This window comes from Lissotriton helveticus, chromosome 5_1 (genome assembly GCF_964261635.1).
Source record: "Lissotriton helveticus chromosome 5_1, aLisHel1.1, whole genome shotgun sequence".
Taxonomy (NCBI): Eukaryota; Metazoa; Chordata; class Amphibia; order Caudata; family Salamandridae; genus Lissotriton; species Lissotriton helveticus.
The window spans coordinates 2,110,231,892-2,110,252,099 of record NC_136065.1 but is presented as its reverse complement, the minus strand read 5'-3'; the positions used below and the strand labels follow the sequence as shown (position 1 = coordinate 2,110,252,099).

Sequence of the window (20,208 nt, the reverse complement as noted above, 5' to 3'; positions counted from 1 at the left end):
ATTAAAAAAGACTCTGGAATTATCTGAAGACAGACGACCTTTAACAAAACCAGATTGTTCCGGTCCAATAACATATGGAAGAATGGGGTCAATACGAAGAGCAAGAATCTTAGCAAAAATCTTATAATCCAAATTGACCAAGGAAATTGGGCGGTAGTTTTTACATAAAGAAGGGTCCTTATTTTCTTTGGGGATTAAACAAATCACTGCTTCTTGAAAAGAACCAGAAGAAGAGTTACATCGTATAAAGTATTGATAGAGCGATAGAAGATGAGTAAGTAATAAAGAGGAAAAATTATGATAGAATTCAATAGTAAAGCCATCAGGGCCAGGGGCTTTACCCCTTTTTAATTTGGAAACAGCTGTTTTAATTTCGGATAAAGAGACGTCGGTATCCAAAGAGGAAAAGTCCAAGGCTGAGTGTAAAGGGGTAGAAGTGAGTCAAAAAAGGAGGAGAGCGCAGCGGACGAAGGGTGTTGTTCTGGTGTGTATAAGGTCTTATAAAAAGAAACAAATGAATTGAGAATGTCCTCATCTTTAAAAAATGAGTCACCAGCATTGTTACGAATAGCTTCAATTTTTGTACGTTCTTTACGAATTTTTAATTAGTTCGCAAGCAATTTGCCCATCTTGTTTTGTCCTCCATAGTACCGGGCACTACTTTTCAAAAGGTAAGAGGAAGCAGCTTCTGTGGAAGATTTATTAAAGGATATTTTAGCTGCAATAAACTTTTTTAAGGAAGTGTCGGAATTCGTACGGTAATAAGAGTATTCTAGATGTTTAATTTCAGCTAATAGTTGAGTATGTTGTTTCTCAAAGAATTCTCTTTTCCGCGAAACGAAGTTGATAATAAAACCTCTAGCCGCCGCCTTGAAAGAATCCCAGATCATTACTGGAGAAGAGTCTGGGGAAGAGTTAAGAGAGAAGAATTCAGTCACAAAAAAAGTGAATTGGCCTGTGAAATTAGGATCCGAAAGTAGTGTATTATTAAAACGCCATCTGCCAGAATGAGGAGAGAAGGGGAGCAAATCAAAGTCCGCAAAGACAGGAGCATGGTCGGAAATCAGAATAGAACCAATTTCAGAGTGTGAGACAAGTTGGGATAGAGGTTTACTGAAGAAAAGATAGTCTATTCTGGACTGCGAATTATGAGGAGGAGAATAAAAAGTATATTCCTGTAGATCAGAATTACAAAGCCTCCAGATATCAGACAAGGCTTTGCGGCGAATGGCAGAGGTGAATTGTGAGTGCATTCTAGTGTTGGAGAATTTAACTGTGGAGCATCTATCTAAAATGGGATCAAAAACTTGGTTGCATAGACGTTTCTGTACTTTAACGAGAATCCATTTCCTCTTAGATCCACCTCTGGTCCCTCTGCCCATCAAGGCCTACAGCTCGCCCGCCATGGTACCCTACTACAAGCCCAGCTTCCCGTGGGACTCCTACTGCCCGCCCTACCCCTCTTTCAGGCAGATGACCCCCAGCGCACAGCCCGCCCTGCTGGAGCGCTCCATCAACCTCTACGGAAGCCGCCTGGGACCAAGCGCCGACCCCGAGCCGCCCATCGACTACTGCACCCGGTACTCACCCCTCATGGAGTCCTACCACTGCGTCAAGTGCAACAAGGTAAGTGGTCTCTGCACTTTGTGTACCCTGTACACAGCGTCTCGGGGTAGCACTTGGAGGATCACAACCTGTGCTTAATTTGAGCCGGTGGTTTCCTGGGCTCGCCACCGGAACTTAATTGTGAACACTGGCGCTTTTGTAGTCTGCCACAAGGTGGCCCAGTTTGGCTAATTTAGAGGTGAACACAACAACAGTTAATTTATTAATTTAATTTACATTAAATATGACTATTACCTGCGTCCCAAGCCATTGTTAATAGATTTGGGGCCTGAAATAGTCCAAATTGTCACACTTGTAGGCATGTCGTGGTTAGTAGGTGTGTTGTTACTATCATTGGCAGTGCTGGCAGTGTCAATGTGTGATGCTAGCTGCAGTGCCCTCCTAATGAGAGCCCTGGCACTTAATATTTTACAAATTAAGGACTGGCACAAACCGAGAACGAATTGTCAATAAAAGATCATCTCCACGCCCCAGTGGAAACCATCATCCTCAAGCTCCAGTGCACATTCTCACCAGGATTCCTCCAGAGTGGACCCCCCACCCGTACTCACCTAGAAGTGTAAGTCCTGAACAGCCAGGGGTCAGGAGGTCAGTTTGAAGACTCGCTGGGGCCCCACCTCCAGCGACAGCCACAGTCAGCACATCAGACACTGCCCTGTCAGCCTGGGAAGAGCAAGGCTGTTCCTGTTTCACATTTCACGTTTTACGTACTTTTGCATTTTCTGAGAGTATTTGTTTTTTTTCTCCAGGATGGCGTGGTTCTGTAGTTTTTTTCATGCACCATACTACTCTCTAATGCGTAGTGTGAAAAAGCCACTTCTATCTACCACTGTGAGTTCAGGTTGTGAGAGGGCCACGATTAAGAGCTAGAGAAATCAGGGTGAACGCAGTGCAAATGTCTCAAAATACCTGCCAGTGGGTCAGCAAGGGATTCGGAATACATGCTCATCCAATCCTTGGCCTCTCTGTAAAGGTCACATAGCAATGGACAGTGGTGCCAATTGTAACTGTGAGTATATGCGAAAGTATGTGAAGGAGGTACTCAGCTGTCAATATATTGGCAGGGTGAAAGTTCAAGAAAGTTGGGTGCTTACGGGTGTGTGGGTGCGTTGTATTTGTGTGGGTGGGTGGTAAAGTGAAAGAGAAGATGGGAGTACGTGCAGGACAGAGTGACAAGAGGGTGCTGAAGAGGAAAGGGGCGAGGCGTACGACACGTCTTAAAAATAGACTGCAAAAGAGAGTCCTGTGAAGAAGAGAACAGGAGTGATTGAGACACTTTGAAGACCTTGCCCCCTCCACTGACCATAGTAATGTTTAATTCACAGTCTGCTTGAAATGTTTAAGGGCCATATGTATCATTCCAAATTGTGATTACAAACGCTGAAATTCACAGAATTTCAGCGTTTGCGATCGCAATTGGGCTTAGTGGTATGTATGAAAGAAAAACTGCTTCGCAAAATAAGGAATCGCAAAATTGGCGATTCCCTATTTTGAGATTGCATTTAAGGAATTGCAATTTGAGATTCCTTAAATGCAATGTAAGAAGCACAGAAAAAGTGCAATTTGGCATTAAGGAATAGCAATTTACTATCAACTTTAAGTTGGTGGTAATTTGCAATTTGTTTTGAAAAATTCACTTTTTTGCATTTTTCAAAGTGCTGTGTGGCGCACATACATTCCCTTATGGCATGTATGTGTGCCACATGTGCACACATGCACATATCAGGGGTGCAACAGGGTGTCCTTTTGACACCCTTGAAATTGCATTCTCAATTTGCGATTCTTTAATTGAGAATCGCAAATTGAGAATGTCTCCCCATTCATTCCTATGTGCCTCTAGGCCCATAGGAATGAATGGGGAGGTATTCCCTAATTGCGAATCGCAATTTGCAATTCACAATTAAGGAATATGTAGGATTTGCAAAATTATTTGCAAATCCTACATAAGCGTTTTGCAATTCTCAAATAGCGATGCGCAAAAAATCGCTATTTGAGAATCGCAAATGAACATTTTGATACATATGGCCCAAAATTAATATATATAAACATATACATACAACAGACGTGCACATTCTTCATGATCACTCGTTGTATGCAGCCCCATCCGTTTATCTGTGGTCCCTTGTGTCCCCTCCCACCTAAAAATCACATCTACAGACCCCACTGGGCCAACTTTACGCTTTCTCATGCAGGGGCGGTTGGCAAGTACTTGGATCGGTGGGGCAGGCAACAGAGTTGTTGGTGGTTGGGTGCATGCGGTCACTTACCTTGCTTGCTGCACGTCGGACATCCTCCTCGCTCCAGTGCCTCTTCTGTCAGCTCCATGGGCTCCAGCCTACAGCTAATTCCCCTAGCCAATCCTGGCACTACTCTCAAGCTGGCAACCAGCATGACAGAAGCGCCAGGATTGGATGGAGTGGGCTGGATGGACAATCCTTCAGCCCCTGTAGGCCTGTGCTTCGCCTCCACCCAGCTGTTAACCTAGGTATACAACGTTGCCAACGCAATTTTTACAACGCACTACCATTACAACGAAACTTTTACAACGCAACATCCATTACAACGCATACATTTACAACGCAGTCATTACAATGCATGACACTACAATGCACACCACTGCAACGCATACCATTACAACGCAGTCATTACAACGCATACTATTACAACGCAAAACTTACCATCCAACACTTACCCTACTGTTGCACCCCCTGGAGTTAGAATAGTAATTTTAACCCCTACACTATCCAAAACTTTCCCTACTGTTGCACCCCCTGGAGTTAGAATAGTAATTTTAACCCCTACACTATCCAACACTTACCTTATATGCAATGTAATGTAATGCGTTGTAATGGTATGCGTTGTAAATGTAGTATGCGTTGTAAAGGTATTTTTAAAGAATTCGTTGTAATGGTATGCGTTGTAATGGTGTGCGTTGTAATGAATGTTGCGGTGTAAAAAATGCGTTGTAAAGGTATGAGTTGTAAAAGTGTGCGTTGTAACGTCATACATCCGTTAACCTGAGCCCTGTCCACTTTCTGTCCTTCCCACACCACGCCACCTGTCTCTTATCCCCTCAGTAGCCTAAAGGAGGCTGTTCTGGGAGGGAGGGAGGATATGGTGTCATGTCTGTGACATCATAGGGAGGGAACAGGTGCGCGGCGTCACTTCCGGTACCCCTTGCATCTTGGTGAATTAACATCCATCAGGGCTCATGAGGCAACCCGTCCATACCGAGGACTTCACTGGGTGGCTGAAGAGAGCTGGTTGCAGAGAGGCCGTAATAACAGGGAAAGACAGACATGTTTCATTCAAACACTTGTCATATAAACAATTAAATATTCAATTGTTCAAAATTGCTAACCTGAATGATCTGAGCCCTAAAACTAATGCTTGCAGCAGTTATACAAACTTTACGGTGCAGAGCTACGCATCGAAAAAATGGGCTGTTAATAGAGGTGGGAGAAGTTTTAACCTGGCTTCCAAAGTTGTTGTAAAGTTCACAGGTTGCAGAGTTATACCAGCCTCGCACAACTAGGCTTAAAGAAGAATTTCTGTAAATTATATTTTGGGAAAATAAGTCTTCCTCTGCTGGCATTTTGTTCCTGAAAAACAATAATGTCGATTTTATTGCCAGCAATTTATACTTCTTATTTCTCAACAGGGCTACCTTTAAGGTGTTGCGATCGGTGCAGCCGCACCAGGCACTGACATCACGGTGTCCTGTGTTTAAAAATAACATATGGGTTTAAATGCAGGTGTTGCTGAGTTCCTTGTGCATCCGGCCGTTTTCAGGCAACAATAAAAATGTCAAGATAAATCTGGTGATTAATGTTCCTGCTGGAAAGAGATAGGAGTTTTGTCTAGTGGCTGTTTTGACTCATCCTAAAGTAGCACACAGGGTTAATGTGCCTGCTGCAAAGAACGTGTACCATGCAGGACGCAGAACTGAGTGTGAGTGAACTATGAGTAGCGCTATAAAAAAATGATGTCTGAGGGTGGTAGTGAGGGAGTTCATGGAGAAGGAGGTCATTGTGGGTGCCAAAAAGCTCATTGCACCGGGCGCCACTAGTGCTAAAGTCGACCCTGCTTCACAACCCCTGCAAAGATTGCAAAGCTTCAGTAGAAGACTGTGGAGGAAAAACTTTGGGACTTTCCAGAGCCCTGGTCAGAACCAAGGTGCAGCTACGGTGCGCGTCACCGGAGCACATCTCTGCACTAGGGAACACAAGGTTAACAAAGCTAGAGGAAAGTTAGCACAAAGACACACACATCCAGCCTGGGGCCTGAATCAAAAGCGCTGTAACAGAAAATCATCCAATTTGGGGAGGCGCTAAATGCAGAGTGGAGCCCATCAGGCTTGTGTGAGAGGGACTGGTGCCCCCTGCTGGTATGAGAGGGGGCTGGTTTCAAGGTGCTGTGTTGTGGGGCTATTTATGGGATTTTAGAGTAGGGCAGCACAGCAGGGCATCTTGCTGTGCTGCCCTACGCCAAAGCGAAAGGGCCGGAATGCACAGTAATTAAGCAATACAGTGCATTCCTATCCTTTCTCCATGTGCTGGCGCTGTTTCGACAGCCGCGCGCCAATGTAGGCACTCTTGCACCATGGTGCCAAGGTGCCTCTGTTGCATGCAGGATTGTTTTTGTGCAGTAATGGGCACCTTCCTGCACAAAGGGTGTAATGTTATGCAGCGGGCACATGGTGAATGTGTGTGCTGTTTGTATGGCACAATTCAGAAAGGCTACAGTACTGAGCAGTGTGCGCAGAGTGAAGATGTGTGCTGAAAGTTTGTGTGCCTGGAGTGGCACGAGATTGACGTACTTAACAAAAAGAGGAGACCCTGTGTCCCTCAGAACCTTGGTAAGCTTATAGTTAATCAAAAAATGGTTCTGTCGGGTAGTAAAAACTTAGGTTCAGGATGCTATTAATGCAATCTGTAAAAAGGCTCTCTGACACACAGCGATAACATAATGTCTTTAGCACTTAATGAATAAGACAAGAAAAAGGAAAGATTTGATGAGGTTATTTATATCAGAGTTACTTCATTCAATGATATACACGTTAATACAGATGGACTGTCAAGATCAGTGCATATAAGTGACAAGTGTGCCTGGTGCTCAGGTGGCGAACATTATATACAGTGCAAGCATTTTCATATATACAAGTGATAGCAAAAGTAGGCCAGATGTTGATTTCAATCCAAAGATTCCTATCTATCCTAGTATAAAATCCTGGTGATGCTGGACCTAGAAAAGCGTCAATGTTTCGACCCTGTGGCGCCCTGGCTGGTCATCTAAACTGACACCAAAGGCTGATCACTCAGCTTGGGTAAGGTGGTGTAATCACCCCTTACTTAGATATAGTATATCTATATCTACCTTATATATAGACACATAGTAACCTATAAGTCACTGTTGGACTTTGCCCTTCTGGCAGGTTCACCCCTGAACTTTTTACCTTTTAGTGTTACATAATTATAATGATTTCTGGTCCTTGCACACTTTAGCACTGTGGCGCAGTGTAAAGTGAGTGTGCTCTCTGAATGAGTGTGTGAGATTGGCCTGCCCTCCCATAGGAATGCATGGGGAATGTGTGTGTCCATGGTAATTCCTGATGCGCGGGGAGGGCAAGTGCGAGTTTGGTATGTGCGGACTCGTGAGATTGAATGCTGCGCGATGATATGTGCGGCGTTCATGTGTCTAGTGTGGAAGTGCCACTTCTAGAAGTTGGTGTGTCTGTGCAGTGAATATGCTGGCTTGTGATTGGCTGGAGCTGGCTGGCGTGCCAGGCTCCTGGAGTCTGGATGGGTCTGCCCCGGTGGTGAATGGGGAGATCTGCATGTGATGGCAGGGAGGGGCTGCACCTGGGACCTGAATAGGGCTGGGCTTTCCCCTCACAATGCTGGCTCGATCCCCTGTGGTGTGTCTGATGTCCCTGACCCATCCTGTGAATAGGCAGAGGGGCTGAGCAAAACAAAGTGCTCAGGGACCAGTTGTATCTGGTTAGCCCCTTGCCTGCACCTTTAGACAAAGGAATTGTGTGTATAAAAAGAGGCTGTGACCTCTTGTAAAATGTTCTTGTTTCCTGACTTGAATCTACCAGGGGCGTGCTGCTGCTGGGGCCCAGGGGAAGGCTTGCCTCCCTGGGCCCTGCCCAGCCCCTGGATGCCCTGGATGCTGGAAGACTTCTTGGGGACCCCTCTGCCTGGTTTGGAATGACTAGAGGATTTTTCCTTGCCCCAGGATCCTTTCTTGTTCTTCTGGGACCTTTTGACTGTTTTCAATGCCCCCAGGACTTTTGCGCTATCTTTTGCCTTGGGAGCCTGGGGGCTGAGCAGGTAGCACTGGGCTGCGTTGTATGTGAGGGAGTCCCCCTGCTGGGGACCCCCCCTCTTTGGCCCCTTCGTAGCAGGAGCCCACCCTGCTTCATCGTCCCATTCAGAGGGAGCCTACCCCTCATTTGCGGTCTTGAAAAACCTACGTATTTACAAAACGGGTGCCCACCCCGTGTTTGTGTGCCTTAGCGGGTGCCCACCCCGCTTCTACATTTTATTTGCCTACTGAGGGTGCCCACCCCTCATTTGCCGTTAAGAAAATCACCGCCACAGCCCTGCTCCGTGAAACCGGAAGTCAGGCACCTTTGGCCGGGACGTGGGCGGGGCCTGCGATCCGGCAGGAAGTCCCGCCCGCCGCCACCGGCCGGAAAGAGAAGCAGGCCGAGTGATGGCCGCCCGGGGTTCCCATGAATTAGGGAGAGCCCCGGGGCCGCCAGAGACACCTGCTGAATGCTGCGGGGCTCCCATTTCCAGGAGGGAGCCCCGAAAAGAAGTTGACCCGGAGCCTTGCGGCTCCACACTGAAGTCCCGGTCCCGAGATGGGGGACCGGGTGAAGACCGGGGTGAAGAGCGGGCACATTGGGAAGGCGGGGCTCCCATGAGGAGAGAGAGCCCCGCCGAGCGCTACCGCCGCCCAAGAAAGAAGCCTTTCCCCACCGAGAGCCGATAAGCAGGGACGGCTGGAGCGGGGGGGAAGCCATGGTGCATCGCGGGCCCGCAGTGGTGGGCTGGCCCTAGCGATGGGCAAATCCAAATAAAGGGGCCCCCGTGGGGCTCCCTCAGGCACCCGAGTGGTGCTCCTTGCCAGAGCAGCCCCGGATGTCAGCAGGCCGCTCCTACGTTTAGGGGGGCATCATTGTATTTCGAGCCCACGAGAGGCTCCTACCTATGCCCACACATTTGGGGGGCATTACGGGAGGTAGAGCGGCCCCAGCAGGCAGCGGGTCGCCCCCCCCAGGATGGCAGCATTTTTGCCTCCAGAGCTCACATGGCTCCCACGAGGCCCCAGTATCCCTTGAGCCTAGATGGCTCCAACCGGGGGCCCATTTGTTCCTAAGCCTGGAGGGCTCCCAGAAGGGCGCATATGATTGTTCCAGAGCCTAGAAGGCTCCCAGTTGGCGCAGTTTTATCCTAGGGCCAGTGAGGGCCCTTGTCGCCATTTTGACCTACAGCTGCCCAGCAAGTAGTGGGCAGCTGCTCCGTTTAGGTTTTCTTTCTAGGGGACTTGGTCCTTGGACTCAGGAGTGAGTCGCACTCCTTCGCCCCTAATTTGGCCTTCCATAGCTGCGCAGTACTTTGTGCCAGCTGCAGCGTTTAGGCCCTGTTCTTGTCCCCCAGCTGCCCAGCAATTAGTGGACAGCTGCTACGTTTAGGTTTTGGCGCAGTGGCGCAACCTGGACTTTGATGTGAGACATGTGCTAACTGTGATTTCTGCACTAAATGTGATGTATGTGGTATTATGATTTATGCGCTAATGCTTTGGGTGGTAGGAAATGTACTGTGTGTAGTATGTTTTGCGCACGCTGTGTTCTGACACCGCTGAATGTGTTTTTATGCGTCATGTGTTTTACTGACACCGCTGAATGTGTTTTTATGCGTCATGTGTTTTCCCTACACCGCTGAATGTGTTTTTATGCGTCATGTGTCTTACTGACACCGCTGAATGTGTTTTTATGCGTCATGTGTTTTCCCTACACCGCTGAATGTGTTTTTATGCGTCATCTGTCTTACTGACACCGCTGACTGTGTTTTTATGCATCATGTGTCTTCCCTACACCGCTGAATGTGTTTGTATGCATCATGTGTCTTACCTACGCCTCTGAATGTGTTTTTATGCATCATGTGTGAAGCTTCTGCTTGTTCTATGTTCTAAGTGCTAGTTCTAAAAGTGCTTATTCCTGACAGTGATCCATGTGGCCCTGTCCCATATATATAATCCCCTGTAAATTCTGCCCATGCCTATGGCATAATGTACATCCTGAGATTCTGATTCTGATGTGTTCTGATAATACAAAGGCAATTTTTTATATAACCTTGTGTAGAGTTCCTTTCGTGGGGGGCCTGGGATGTTGTTGCTGGGGGTGCGTGCGCAAATGCTTTACACATTGCCTCTGAGATAAGCCTGACTGCTCGTGCCAAGCTACCAAGAGGGTGAGCAGGGGTTGTCTTGGCGGGTGACTTCCTTGCCCTGACTTAGAATGGTGGTTTCTGCCTGACTTTGGCGCAAGCCTTAGCCAACCAGAAATCCCATTTCTAACATTGGTGGCAGCGGTGGGATATGGACTTGTGTTTGCGCAGTACCACAGCAACAACTGGCTCCACTACAAAACTCTGCATTTTAGATAGTCACATGGAAAGGGATTATTGTTTTTAAGTTTGTTCTAAATGTAATTTCTTTGGAAATGTGATGTGTTTCTTGTGCACTGTGAGTTAGGTGTCCCTAGCTCGGGAGGGTAGATCACCCCCTAAGTGCAGTATGAGTTTTCTGGATTCACCAGTAAGGGTGGTATCCAGTGGTGGCAGCAAAAATGTGTCCAGTGCATGTGTTCCCCATCCCGTTCCCGGAGTAATGGTACCTGTGTCACGTGTGGTCAGGTTGAGAAATCAGAGGTGGTAGAAACTGCCTTACCGGTCTGGGGGGTGGGTGGATGAATGGTGTGTTGCACTGGACAAGTGGTGTGAGTTCTCTGGGATAGGGAACTTGCTGAATGAATGAGTGTGAGTTCTCTGGGATGGGGAGCCTGCTGAATACTTGTTGTGTACTCTTGTTTTTAATCAGACACCTAGGTTCCTTGTGTTAAACTTTTCCTGAGAACGTCTGCAGAAGTGGAGCCTGCTTTTGATTTCTGTGGTCTGTTTAGATAGAGTATGTGCGACTTGGTAAGGTTCTGGGAAAAGAGAGACATAGGAGATGGAGTATTTCCAAAAGTAGTGGCTGCGGTGTCTTCCAGCCCAGCGTGGTGGAAGAGTTTAAGTGTAGCCCAGCTAGGTCTCGCTGTAGGGGCTCACGTCCTGTCTCAGAGGAGAAGGAGTGGGCGGGACTGCGTGTCTCCAGGTGCCCGAGACCCAGTCTCAGGGCCTGGATTGTTTCTGAAGGGAACATCAGGTCGGGGGCCTAGGCTGTACCAATAGGTCATTTGAGGAGGATCTCCCAGAGTGTCTAGAGAACGTGGAACATCTGTAAACAGGGATCCAGCAGTTCTGGTGTCTGGCAGTACCGCTCCAGTTGGGAGGGTGCAGAAGTCCAGATTGAGGGGTGCGAGGGGGATAGGCTCCCCAGTGGAAGAACCAGTGGGTCAGGGGCTAGCCAGAAGGGTTGTGTCGCCAAGGAGTGACCATGGTGATGCCACTTCTGTCCTGGATAACAGGCAGACTTGTGACGTGACACATTAGTTATATGTCACCCTCAAGGAAGTCCTGGTGCGCCAGGCATCTGACCGAAGGGTACGTCCCTCAATTGGGGAGCCAGTAGCCGGTTTTTCCAGATCTGGACGTAAGGGCAACTGTAAGTAGTGTCCTGAAGTTACAAGAAGGAACTTCTGCCTGTAGAGAAGGAACCGGGTAAGCTGTATTGAGGAGTACTGTCCCTGACATGGGGGATTGGCCTGCAGTGGTTGCCTTGCTGCTGAAGGAGAGGAGGAAGTCTTAGATTTTTGTTTTCAACTTGTAGAAGTCCTGGTGCGCCAGGCATCTAACCAAAGGGTAGCGTCCCTAGGTTGGGGAGCCAGGTTCAGGTGTTTGCCTATCCTGGACGGCAGGGCGACTGTAGCAAGTGCCCTGGCCGGTTTGTCTTCTAGGGGTACCACTCCAGTTGGGAGGGTGCAGAACTCTGGAAGGGGGTCAGAGGGAGTCTGACCCAGTGTTCCCTGGAACCTGCGCGGCTGGGCGCCCTGGCACATCAATGCCCCTGAGCGCGCACTGCAATGTGTGTGGCGCGCACACACATCTCCGAGAGCATTCGCGCCACCGAAGCAGCGCGAAAAACACGCAAATTCCTTTTGTTTTCTAGAGTGTGGCTGTGGGCTTCATTGTGTGCTTTTGTTTAAAGCATACGTGTTAATTGCAGAGCCCATCACAAGCTGCAATTAACATCAATGCTTTAAACAAAAGCACACAATATGTCCTTCAGCCACACTCTGGAGAACAAAACAAATGCAGCACCAAACACAGCGTGTGCTTTTAGAATCACCTAAAAACAAACCCTGTGTTTGTATTCTTGCTACATTTCTTGTCTTAATAGAGCTGGGCTGTGGGGTGTGATTCTGTGCCTTTCTTTTTTAAAGTTTTCATGTTAATTGCAGCTCATGGACGCTACCATTAACATGAAAACGTTAAGAAAGGCGCAAAATCACCCCACAGCTGCGCTCTATTAAGATAAGACATGCAGGAAGCCTACAAACGGGGCATCTAACTGGCACAGTACAATGCAATCTTAGCAGCCTCTTGACGGATTGGACAACCGTTCTGACATTTTATACTTTAGGTTAGAGCTCATGTGATGTACCGGAATCTGGGCTCTAGTGAACTGCTCCTTGAAGATGATAGACGACAATCTACTTTACTGAGGTATTTGCTCAGCAGGTTCATGCTAATGACGGTGGTCGGGCTCTTACTATGAAGAATGTTATATTTTAGCAAGTTTTAGATTATATTTTCACCGTGTTTTACGCCCTAGGTTTGAGCCTTTGTGATTTATTGGGCTCTGGGACCTTTTTCCTGTTCCTTGTAACGCTATACTGAGGTATTATTTACATTCCGAGTTACCTTCCTATTATTTCTTACAGTGCCGGCCATTGTGCCATGGATTAGCGGTGTGTTCCTCTTTTAACCTTTTCACTTGTTCAATTTTTGGTTACCAGAGTCTTGCGTATATGGCTTTTGTACTTGTGCTCTTATCTGTTATACGCATATGCATATTTTATGAATATTGATTCAGGATATGTAAACATGTTTGCCCGTTTATATTAATATTGAACAGCTAGTCGTACTTGTCTGCCTTAATTAATTTTGCAGCTCCGTCTTGATACATATGATTATTATTTTGTGCAATGTGTCTTGTGTCACACTTATTTGTATGATTGCATTAACTTCAATATACCCTTCCTGCTCGTTTCGAGGGTAATGGCTTGTTTTTTTGACTTGCTGTGTAGTTTCTTCTGCCTCTTCAGACGTTTAACTTGGTTCTAATGTTGGTAGAACATTATCCATTAACACAATACATACTCTGTTGCCCTAATTGAGAGCCTTTTTTATGGCAATTTTGAATGGTGATTAATACGTCCTTTCTAGGATTTTGATACAATTAGGTCGTTTGGCCTTTGGATGATTCCATTCTTTTGTGCCACCATTACTTTACTTACACATAATTTATTGGTAAGTTGATTTGGTCCTTATTTTTTATGCATAGTGTAAGTGTGTATTGTCTGTAGTTCACTAGGGGTATATTTTCTTTTTCTTTTATTTTTTCATCTGCACTTACTTATATGTTTGGTGTGTTATTGCACATCTTTGCACTTCTTGGCACTAGAGGTGTTGGCTTTTCTCTCATTTTTCTTACTCTATTCATTCTGGTACATTACTGCCTGCATTTCCTCATTTGGAAAGTGATCTTCATTCAGCACTTTTCTGTAAGTTCTTTCTACTTACTTTCTAAATAACTAGTAAAGTGATCCTTTATGCTCAATGTAGGGCTGTTCCAAATATTATCTAAGACTATTTAATGTTTGTTTTCACCCCTGACAAAGTAGTTGGTCTTAATGTGCCAGACGAAACACGTGTTGGCAAGATCTGCTGGCCTTTCCATTTGCTGAAGAACTCTTTATGATTTGGTTACCCTGTGTTTGGGCTGAACTGTGAAAGGATTTATAATGAAGAAAGCATGAATTTTGAAAAATAAAGAAGAAAACGAAAACCTTACATATTGGAGAAGAATGTTATTGATATGGACATGTATTTATGCTAGCGCTGCCCAGGTTGGAAATTGTGTGTGACGGATTGGACAAGGTTTATCAGTCACATAACAGGACTATGGTAGAGCAATGTATTTTGGGCCCTTCCTGAGGACGAGTTATTAAGTTTGTAGTTTTATAAAGCGTTACAGGTTGCTTTTTGGATGCTTCTTAGCATTGGACGTCGATGTGATAGAACAGTGTGCTCTAGCAGGAATTTAGAAGGTTAGATCTGATCTGGTAGGGTAAGAATTTATCCTGCTATTCTTAATTTGATCTCCATATTCTGCCATGACTTAGTGAGTTTGAGAAGTTTGCTTTTCAAGTTTTCTTCCGAAACGTATGTTGTTTTGACTAGGTTCCCATGTTTAGATACAGGAAGAGAATGTCCTCCTTCATCATGACAAATACATGGTTAGGCATGAAGTAACGTTTTCCGAATTCTCAGGTGTGTGTTTCTATTCAAATGAACCCTTTTTGCAACCATAGGGTAATCAGACTGGGGAAAACATGAAAGTTAATAGCTCACTGTTCTATTTTAGGATTTTGACTTATAAACTGCACGTATAAAAAGGATCTCACTGACAAAAGCAGTGACCCACTGACCCATTTACATTATGTGCACTTTGTGATCTGGATGGTACATGTTATTTGCAGCAGGCAAATTAGCCCTCTGCGCTACCTTTCCATGAGTCAAAACTTTCACTTGACAAAACTCCACCTATCTCTAGGAAGAACATTAATCACCGGAGTTATCATGACATTTGTATTGTTGCCTAAAACTGCTAGCGGCCAGGCCTGCTCAGCACTGTTCATGAATATTCTATCTCTGATGCATAGTAGTCTAAATTTGAAGGCGCAGTTGCATACTCATATATGTTAGACAATTTTAGCGTACTGGTGCTGCTTCATTGGCAGTGTACCTCAATTGCAGTATTGTCAAAGGGGTGCTAGAATACAGGACTAATGCATTTTAATGCTGTGATGTGGACACTAGCATTAAAATGCGTTAGTCGAAAGCCTGATGCAGCCCTACCCTAACCCAGCCCTGAAACTGCATTTGTTAAAGTTTTCATGTTAATCACAGCGCCCTTTGTGAGCTGAAATTAACATGAAAACTTGAACAAATGCACACAATCAACCCACAGCCCAGCTCTATTAAGAAAATAAATGCAGCAACATAGCTGCCAATGTGGAAATAAGGGTTCAGGCAGATCAGGTCGGTTACCCCTTTCTACTAGTTGCCCGGCGTTAGCCGCTTCTCACCCAACTCGCGATTATCAAATAAAGAGGCAGGCGCTGGAGACTGGAAGGCAAGAAACAGGAGTTTATTTCCGATCGGAACAGAACACGTCAAATCAGACAACAGGGTATCTTCTCGAGGTGCTCTCCCCAGTTTCTCTACGGCTCCGTCTTTTATACACAGGTTTATGATGCACAAACATTCCTTATTACAATAAAGACACTTTGAAGTACAAAAAGGGCATGTCTGGGATCCCAGCTCCAGGCCTATTCCCATACCGGCCGCTCTGATGTTGTTTTCCCCTCCCAAATGTGACATGTGACTGCAATCTGAAGCCGGACATCTCAACAGGACATGAGGGCAGGAGGGGGTATGTCCATGAGACCTAGTTTTATGACCTGGGACTGGGTCGAGAGGCCAGGTGTAGCCGGGGGGGGTCATCGGAAGAGGGGAAGGGTGTTCCTGGGAGGAATCCAGGGGTGTCGGTCAGGTCTAGGGGTGTGAAGGCCTTCATTAATCACCGCTCTTCTGATGTGAGGCGAGGTCCTACTGTAGGAAGTAATAAACTGCATCTGTTGGGCTAGGTGATGGCCTGGGATCAGGCCGGGCAATCGGGCAGGGAGGAAGAGGTTACCGAAAGAGTCTATTCTATGGCTGGGATGAAAGAGTGAAGGGGGGGGGGGGCAGGGGTTCAGCATGGAAGCAGGGTCGTGCTGAGGGGCGCGTTCATGGCTCGCGCAGGAGAAACCGGGGGCTGTCAGGGCGCGGGGGAATACTCGCGAGGCTGGGGAGTGGGAGAGAGAGCGAGACGCAGGCTATTTGGCAGTGAGCAGAGAGGCCATGACACAAAAGTGGCTACTATCTATGTTCGTGATGGGGCCTAAAAGGGGACAAGATGGCGGGGCAACTGTTTCGTGATTTTCGCTTTTCCTCCAATAGTGACGAGGGTGAACACAAATGAACGCCGCTTATGTACATACATATTGTCAATTTCCACACCAAGGTTTCAAATTGACACGTGGGACGGTTTCAAACCTGCCTTAACAACATTCACTTGGATCTGTTGGTGAGAAAATGCACCGTCTTTTCACTTTTTTAAGCAAGTTTGGAGTGATATTTGGCGCTGCACCCACACGTGCGGTCTGGTTACTGGCGCACATAGCCTTGGTTCCAGCGCACATAGACCTTACACTGCCGCACACAGAAGAAAAATATTAGAGGGAACATTGGTCTGACCCCTGTGCATCTGGTGAATTTGTATCCCAGGTGGTAGACCAGTGGAGGGAGAGAGGTCCTAAACTGGTGGGAGAGTAGTGTTCTGGAGGGTGCTTCTCCTGGGAGAGTGCGCAACCCCAGAAGTAGAGGTGGGGTGGGGCATTCTTGCCCGTGACCTCTGGTCAGCCTGAGGGTGCGGACCCTGGGTTGGAGGATCAGTGGTAGTTTGGAACTACACTGAGAAGGAGGGTGGAGAATGGCTATTGTAGGCCAGGGGTTACTACCCCCCACTCTGTGGATTGGCAAGGACCAGTGGTATCTGGGTGGCCTAGGGCCTGGTCCTAGCCGTGGACAACTAAGGAGTACCAGTGGGGTAGCCTAGTTGGGCCTGAATTTGTTTTTTAATTGTGCTTGTTTATGGATCAATGTGGTGTAGAACCGGAGGGTGTCCCTGCAGTGCGGGCCCGCGCCCGTGTTTTATCGCCCAAAGCAGGGAAGTCCATCACAATGGTGATTGGTCTGCCCTGTGTTTTGGTTGGAAGGGGGTTGTGTTGGACTTGGCCCTTCCTGCAGGTTCACCCCTGAACTTTTTGCCTTTTAGTGTTACATAATTATAATGATTTCTGGTCTTTGCGCACTTTAGCACTGTGGCGCAGTGTAAAGTGCGTGTGCTCTCTGAATGCGTGTGTGAGATTGGCCTGCCCTCCCATAGGAGTGCATGGGGAATGTGTGTGTCCATGGTAATTCCTGATCCGTGGGGAGGGCAAGTGCGAGTTTGGTATGTGCGGACTCGTGAGATTGAATGCTGTGCGATGATGTGTGCGACGTTCATGTGTCTAGTGTGGAAGTGCCACTTCTAGAAGTTGGTGTGTCTGTGCAGTGAATATGCTGGCTTGTGATTGGCTGGAGCTGGCTGGTGTGCCAGGCTCCTGGAGTCTGGAAGGGTCTGACCCGGTGGTGAATGGGGAGATCTGCATATGATGGCAGGGAGGGGCTGCACCTGGGACCTGAATAGGGCTGGGCTTTCCCCCTCACAATGCTGGCTCCACCCCCTGTGTTGTGTCTGATGTCCCTGACCCATCCTGTGAATAGGCAGAGGGGCTGAGCAAAACAAAGTGCTCAGGAACCAGTTGTATCTGGTTCGCCCCTTGCCTGCACCTTTAGACAAAGGAATTGTGTGTATAAAAAGAGGCTGTGACCTCTTGTAAATTGTTCTTGTTTCCTGACTTGAATCTACCAGGGGCGTGCTGCTGCTGGGGCTCAGGGGAAGGCTTGCCTCCCTGGGCCCTGCCCAGCCCCTGGATGCCCTGGATGCTGGAAGACTTCTTGGGGACCCCTCTGCCTGGTCTGGAATGACTAGGGGATTTTCCTTGCCCCAGGATCCTTTCTTGTTCTTCTGGGACCCTTAGACCGTTTTCTTTGCCTCAGGACTTTTGCGCTGTCTTTTGCCTTGGGAGCCTGGGGGCTGAGCAGGCAGCGCTGGGCTGCGTTGTGTGTGAGGGAGTCCCCCTGCCTGGGGACCCACCCTCTTTGGCCCCTTCATAGCAGGAGCCCACCCTGCTTCATCATCCCATTCAGAGGGAGCCTACCCCTCATTTGCGCTCTTGAAAAACCTACTTATTTACAGAACGGGTGCCCACCCCGTGTTTGTGTACCTTAGCGGGTACCCAACCCGCTTTTACATTTTATTTGCCTACCGAGGGTGCCCACCCCTCATTTGCCGTTAAGAAAATCACCGCCACAGCCTTGCTCCGTGAAACTGGAAGTCAGGCACCTTTGGCCGGGAGGTGGGTGGGGCCTGCGATCCGGCAGGGAGTCCCAACCGCCGCCGCCGACCGGAAAGAGAAGCAGACCGAGTGATGGCCGCCCGGGGCTCCAATGAATTAGGGAGAGCCCCGGGGCCGCCAGCGACACCCGCTGAATGCTGCGGGGCTCCCAATCCCATTTCCAAGAGGGAGCCCCGGAAAAGAAGTTAACCCGGAGCCTTGCGGCTCCACACTGAAGTCCTTGTCCCGAGATGGGGGACCGGGTGAAGAGTGGGGTGAAGAGCGGGCGCGTTCTGAAGGCAGGGCTCCCATGAGGAGAGAGAGCCCCGCCGAGCGCTACCGCCGGTAAGCAGGGACGGCTGGAGCGGGGGTGAGGCCATGTTGCACCGCGGGCCCGCAGTGGCGGGCCGGCCCTAGCGATGGGCAAATCCAAGTGAAGGGGCCCCCGTGGGGGTCCCTCAGGCACCCGAGTGGTGCCCCTTGCCAGAGCGGCCCCGGATGTCAGCGGGTCACTCCTACGTTTAGGGGGGCATCATTGAATTTCGAGCCCACGAGAGGCTTCTACCTATGCCCACACATTTGGGGGGCATTACGGGAAGTAGAGCGGCCCCAGCAGGTAGCGGGCCGCTCCCCATCAGGATGGCAGCATTTTTGCCTCCAGCGCTCACATGGCTCCCTCGAGGCCCCAGTATCCCTTGAGCCTAGATGGCTCCAACCGGGGGCCCATTTGTTCCTGAGCCTAGAGGGCTCCCAGAAGGGCGCATATGATTGCTCCAGAACATAGAAGGCTCCCAGTTGGTGCAGTTTTGTTCTAGGGCCAGTGAGTGCCCTTGTCGCCATTTTGACCTACAGCTGCCCAGCAAGTAGTGGGCAGCTGCTCCGTTTAGGTTTTCTTTCTAGGGGACTTGTTACTTGGACTCAGGAGTGAGTCGCACTCCTTCGCCCCTAATTTGGCCTTCCCCAGCTGCGTAGCACTTAGTGCCAACTGCAGCGTTTAGGCCCTGTTCTTGTCCCCCAGCTGCCCAGCAAGTAGTGGGCAGCTGCTACGTTTAGGTTTTGGCGCAGTGGCGCAACCTGGACTTTGATGTGAGATATGTGCTAACTGTGATTTCTGCGCTAAATGTGATTTATGTGCTATTATGATGTGTGCGCTAATGCTTTGGGTGGTAGGAAATGTACTGTGTGTAGTATGTTTCGCCACCGCTGAATGTGTTCTTATGCATCATGTGTCTTCCCTACACAGCTGAATGTGTTTTTATGCATCATGTGTCTTACTGACACCACTGAATGTGTTTTTATGCGTCATGTGTTTTCCCTACACCGCTGAATGTGTTTTTATGCGTCATGTGTCTTACTGACACCGCTGAATGTGTTTTTATGCATCATGTGTTTTTCCTACACCGCTGAATGTGTTTGTATGCGTCATGTGTCTTACTGACACCTCTGAATGTGTTTTTATGCATCATGTGTGAAGCTTCTGCTTGTTCTATGTTCTAAGTGCTAGTTCTAAAAGTGCTTATTCCTGACAGTGGTCCATTTGACCCTGTCCCATGTATATAATCCCCTGTAAATTCTGCCCGTGCCTATGGCACAATGTACATCCTGTGATTATGATTTTGATGTGTTCTGATAATACAAAGGCTATTTTTTTATATAACCTTGGGTGGAGTTCCTTTTGTGGGGGGCCTGGGATGGTGTTGCTGGGGGTGCGTGCGCAAATGCTTTACACATTGCCTCTGAGATAAGCCTGACTGCTCGTGCCAAGCTACCAAGAGGGTGAGCAGGGGTTCCTTGCCCTGACTTAGAATGGTGGTTTCTGCCTGACTTTGGCGCAAGCCTTAGCCAACCTGAAATCCCATTTCTAACAGTCACTCCTATAGCAGGCCTTATAGATCCTGGAGGCAGATTGCTTGGTTTTATGTGAGAGGGTGCCCTAGCATGAGCTTAGCCCCTCTGTAGCTTTCGGAACCATCTCCTTATAGCTGTTCTATGATATAGCCATACCATATACTCTTAAGTGCATTATAATCCTCGCAGTTAATGCTAACTTTTGTTTGGCTTTATCAAAACAGTTGTGT

General features: G+C 47.9%; 1 protein-coding gene across 1 annotated transcript in view; it reads left to right on the top strand.

Moving 5' to 3' along the window:
• LOC144754017 (zinc finger protein Gfi-1b-like) overlaps window positions 1-20,208 on the top strand; it is a 71,948-nt gene that overhangs the window by 15,298 nt on the left and 36,442 nt on the right. The window contains exon 3 of the mRNA XM_078641533.1: window positions 1,358-1,626. Within this exon, the coding sequence (XP_078497659.1) occupies window positions 1,358-1,626 (269 nt within the window). The remainder of the gene's footprint in view (window positions 1-1,357; window positions 1,627-20,208) is intronic.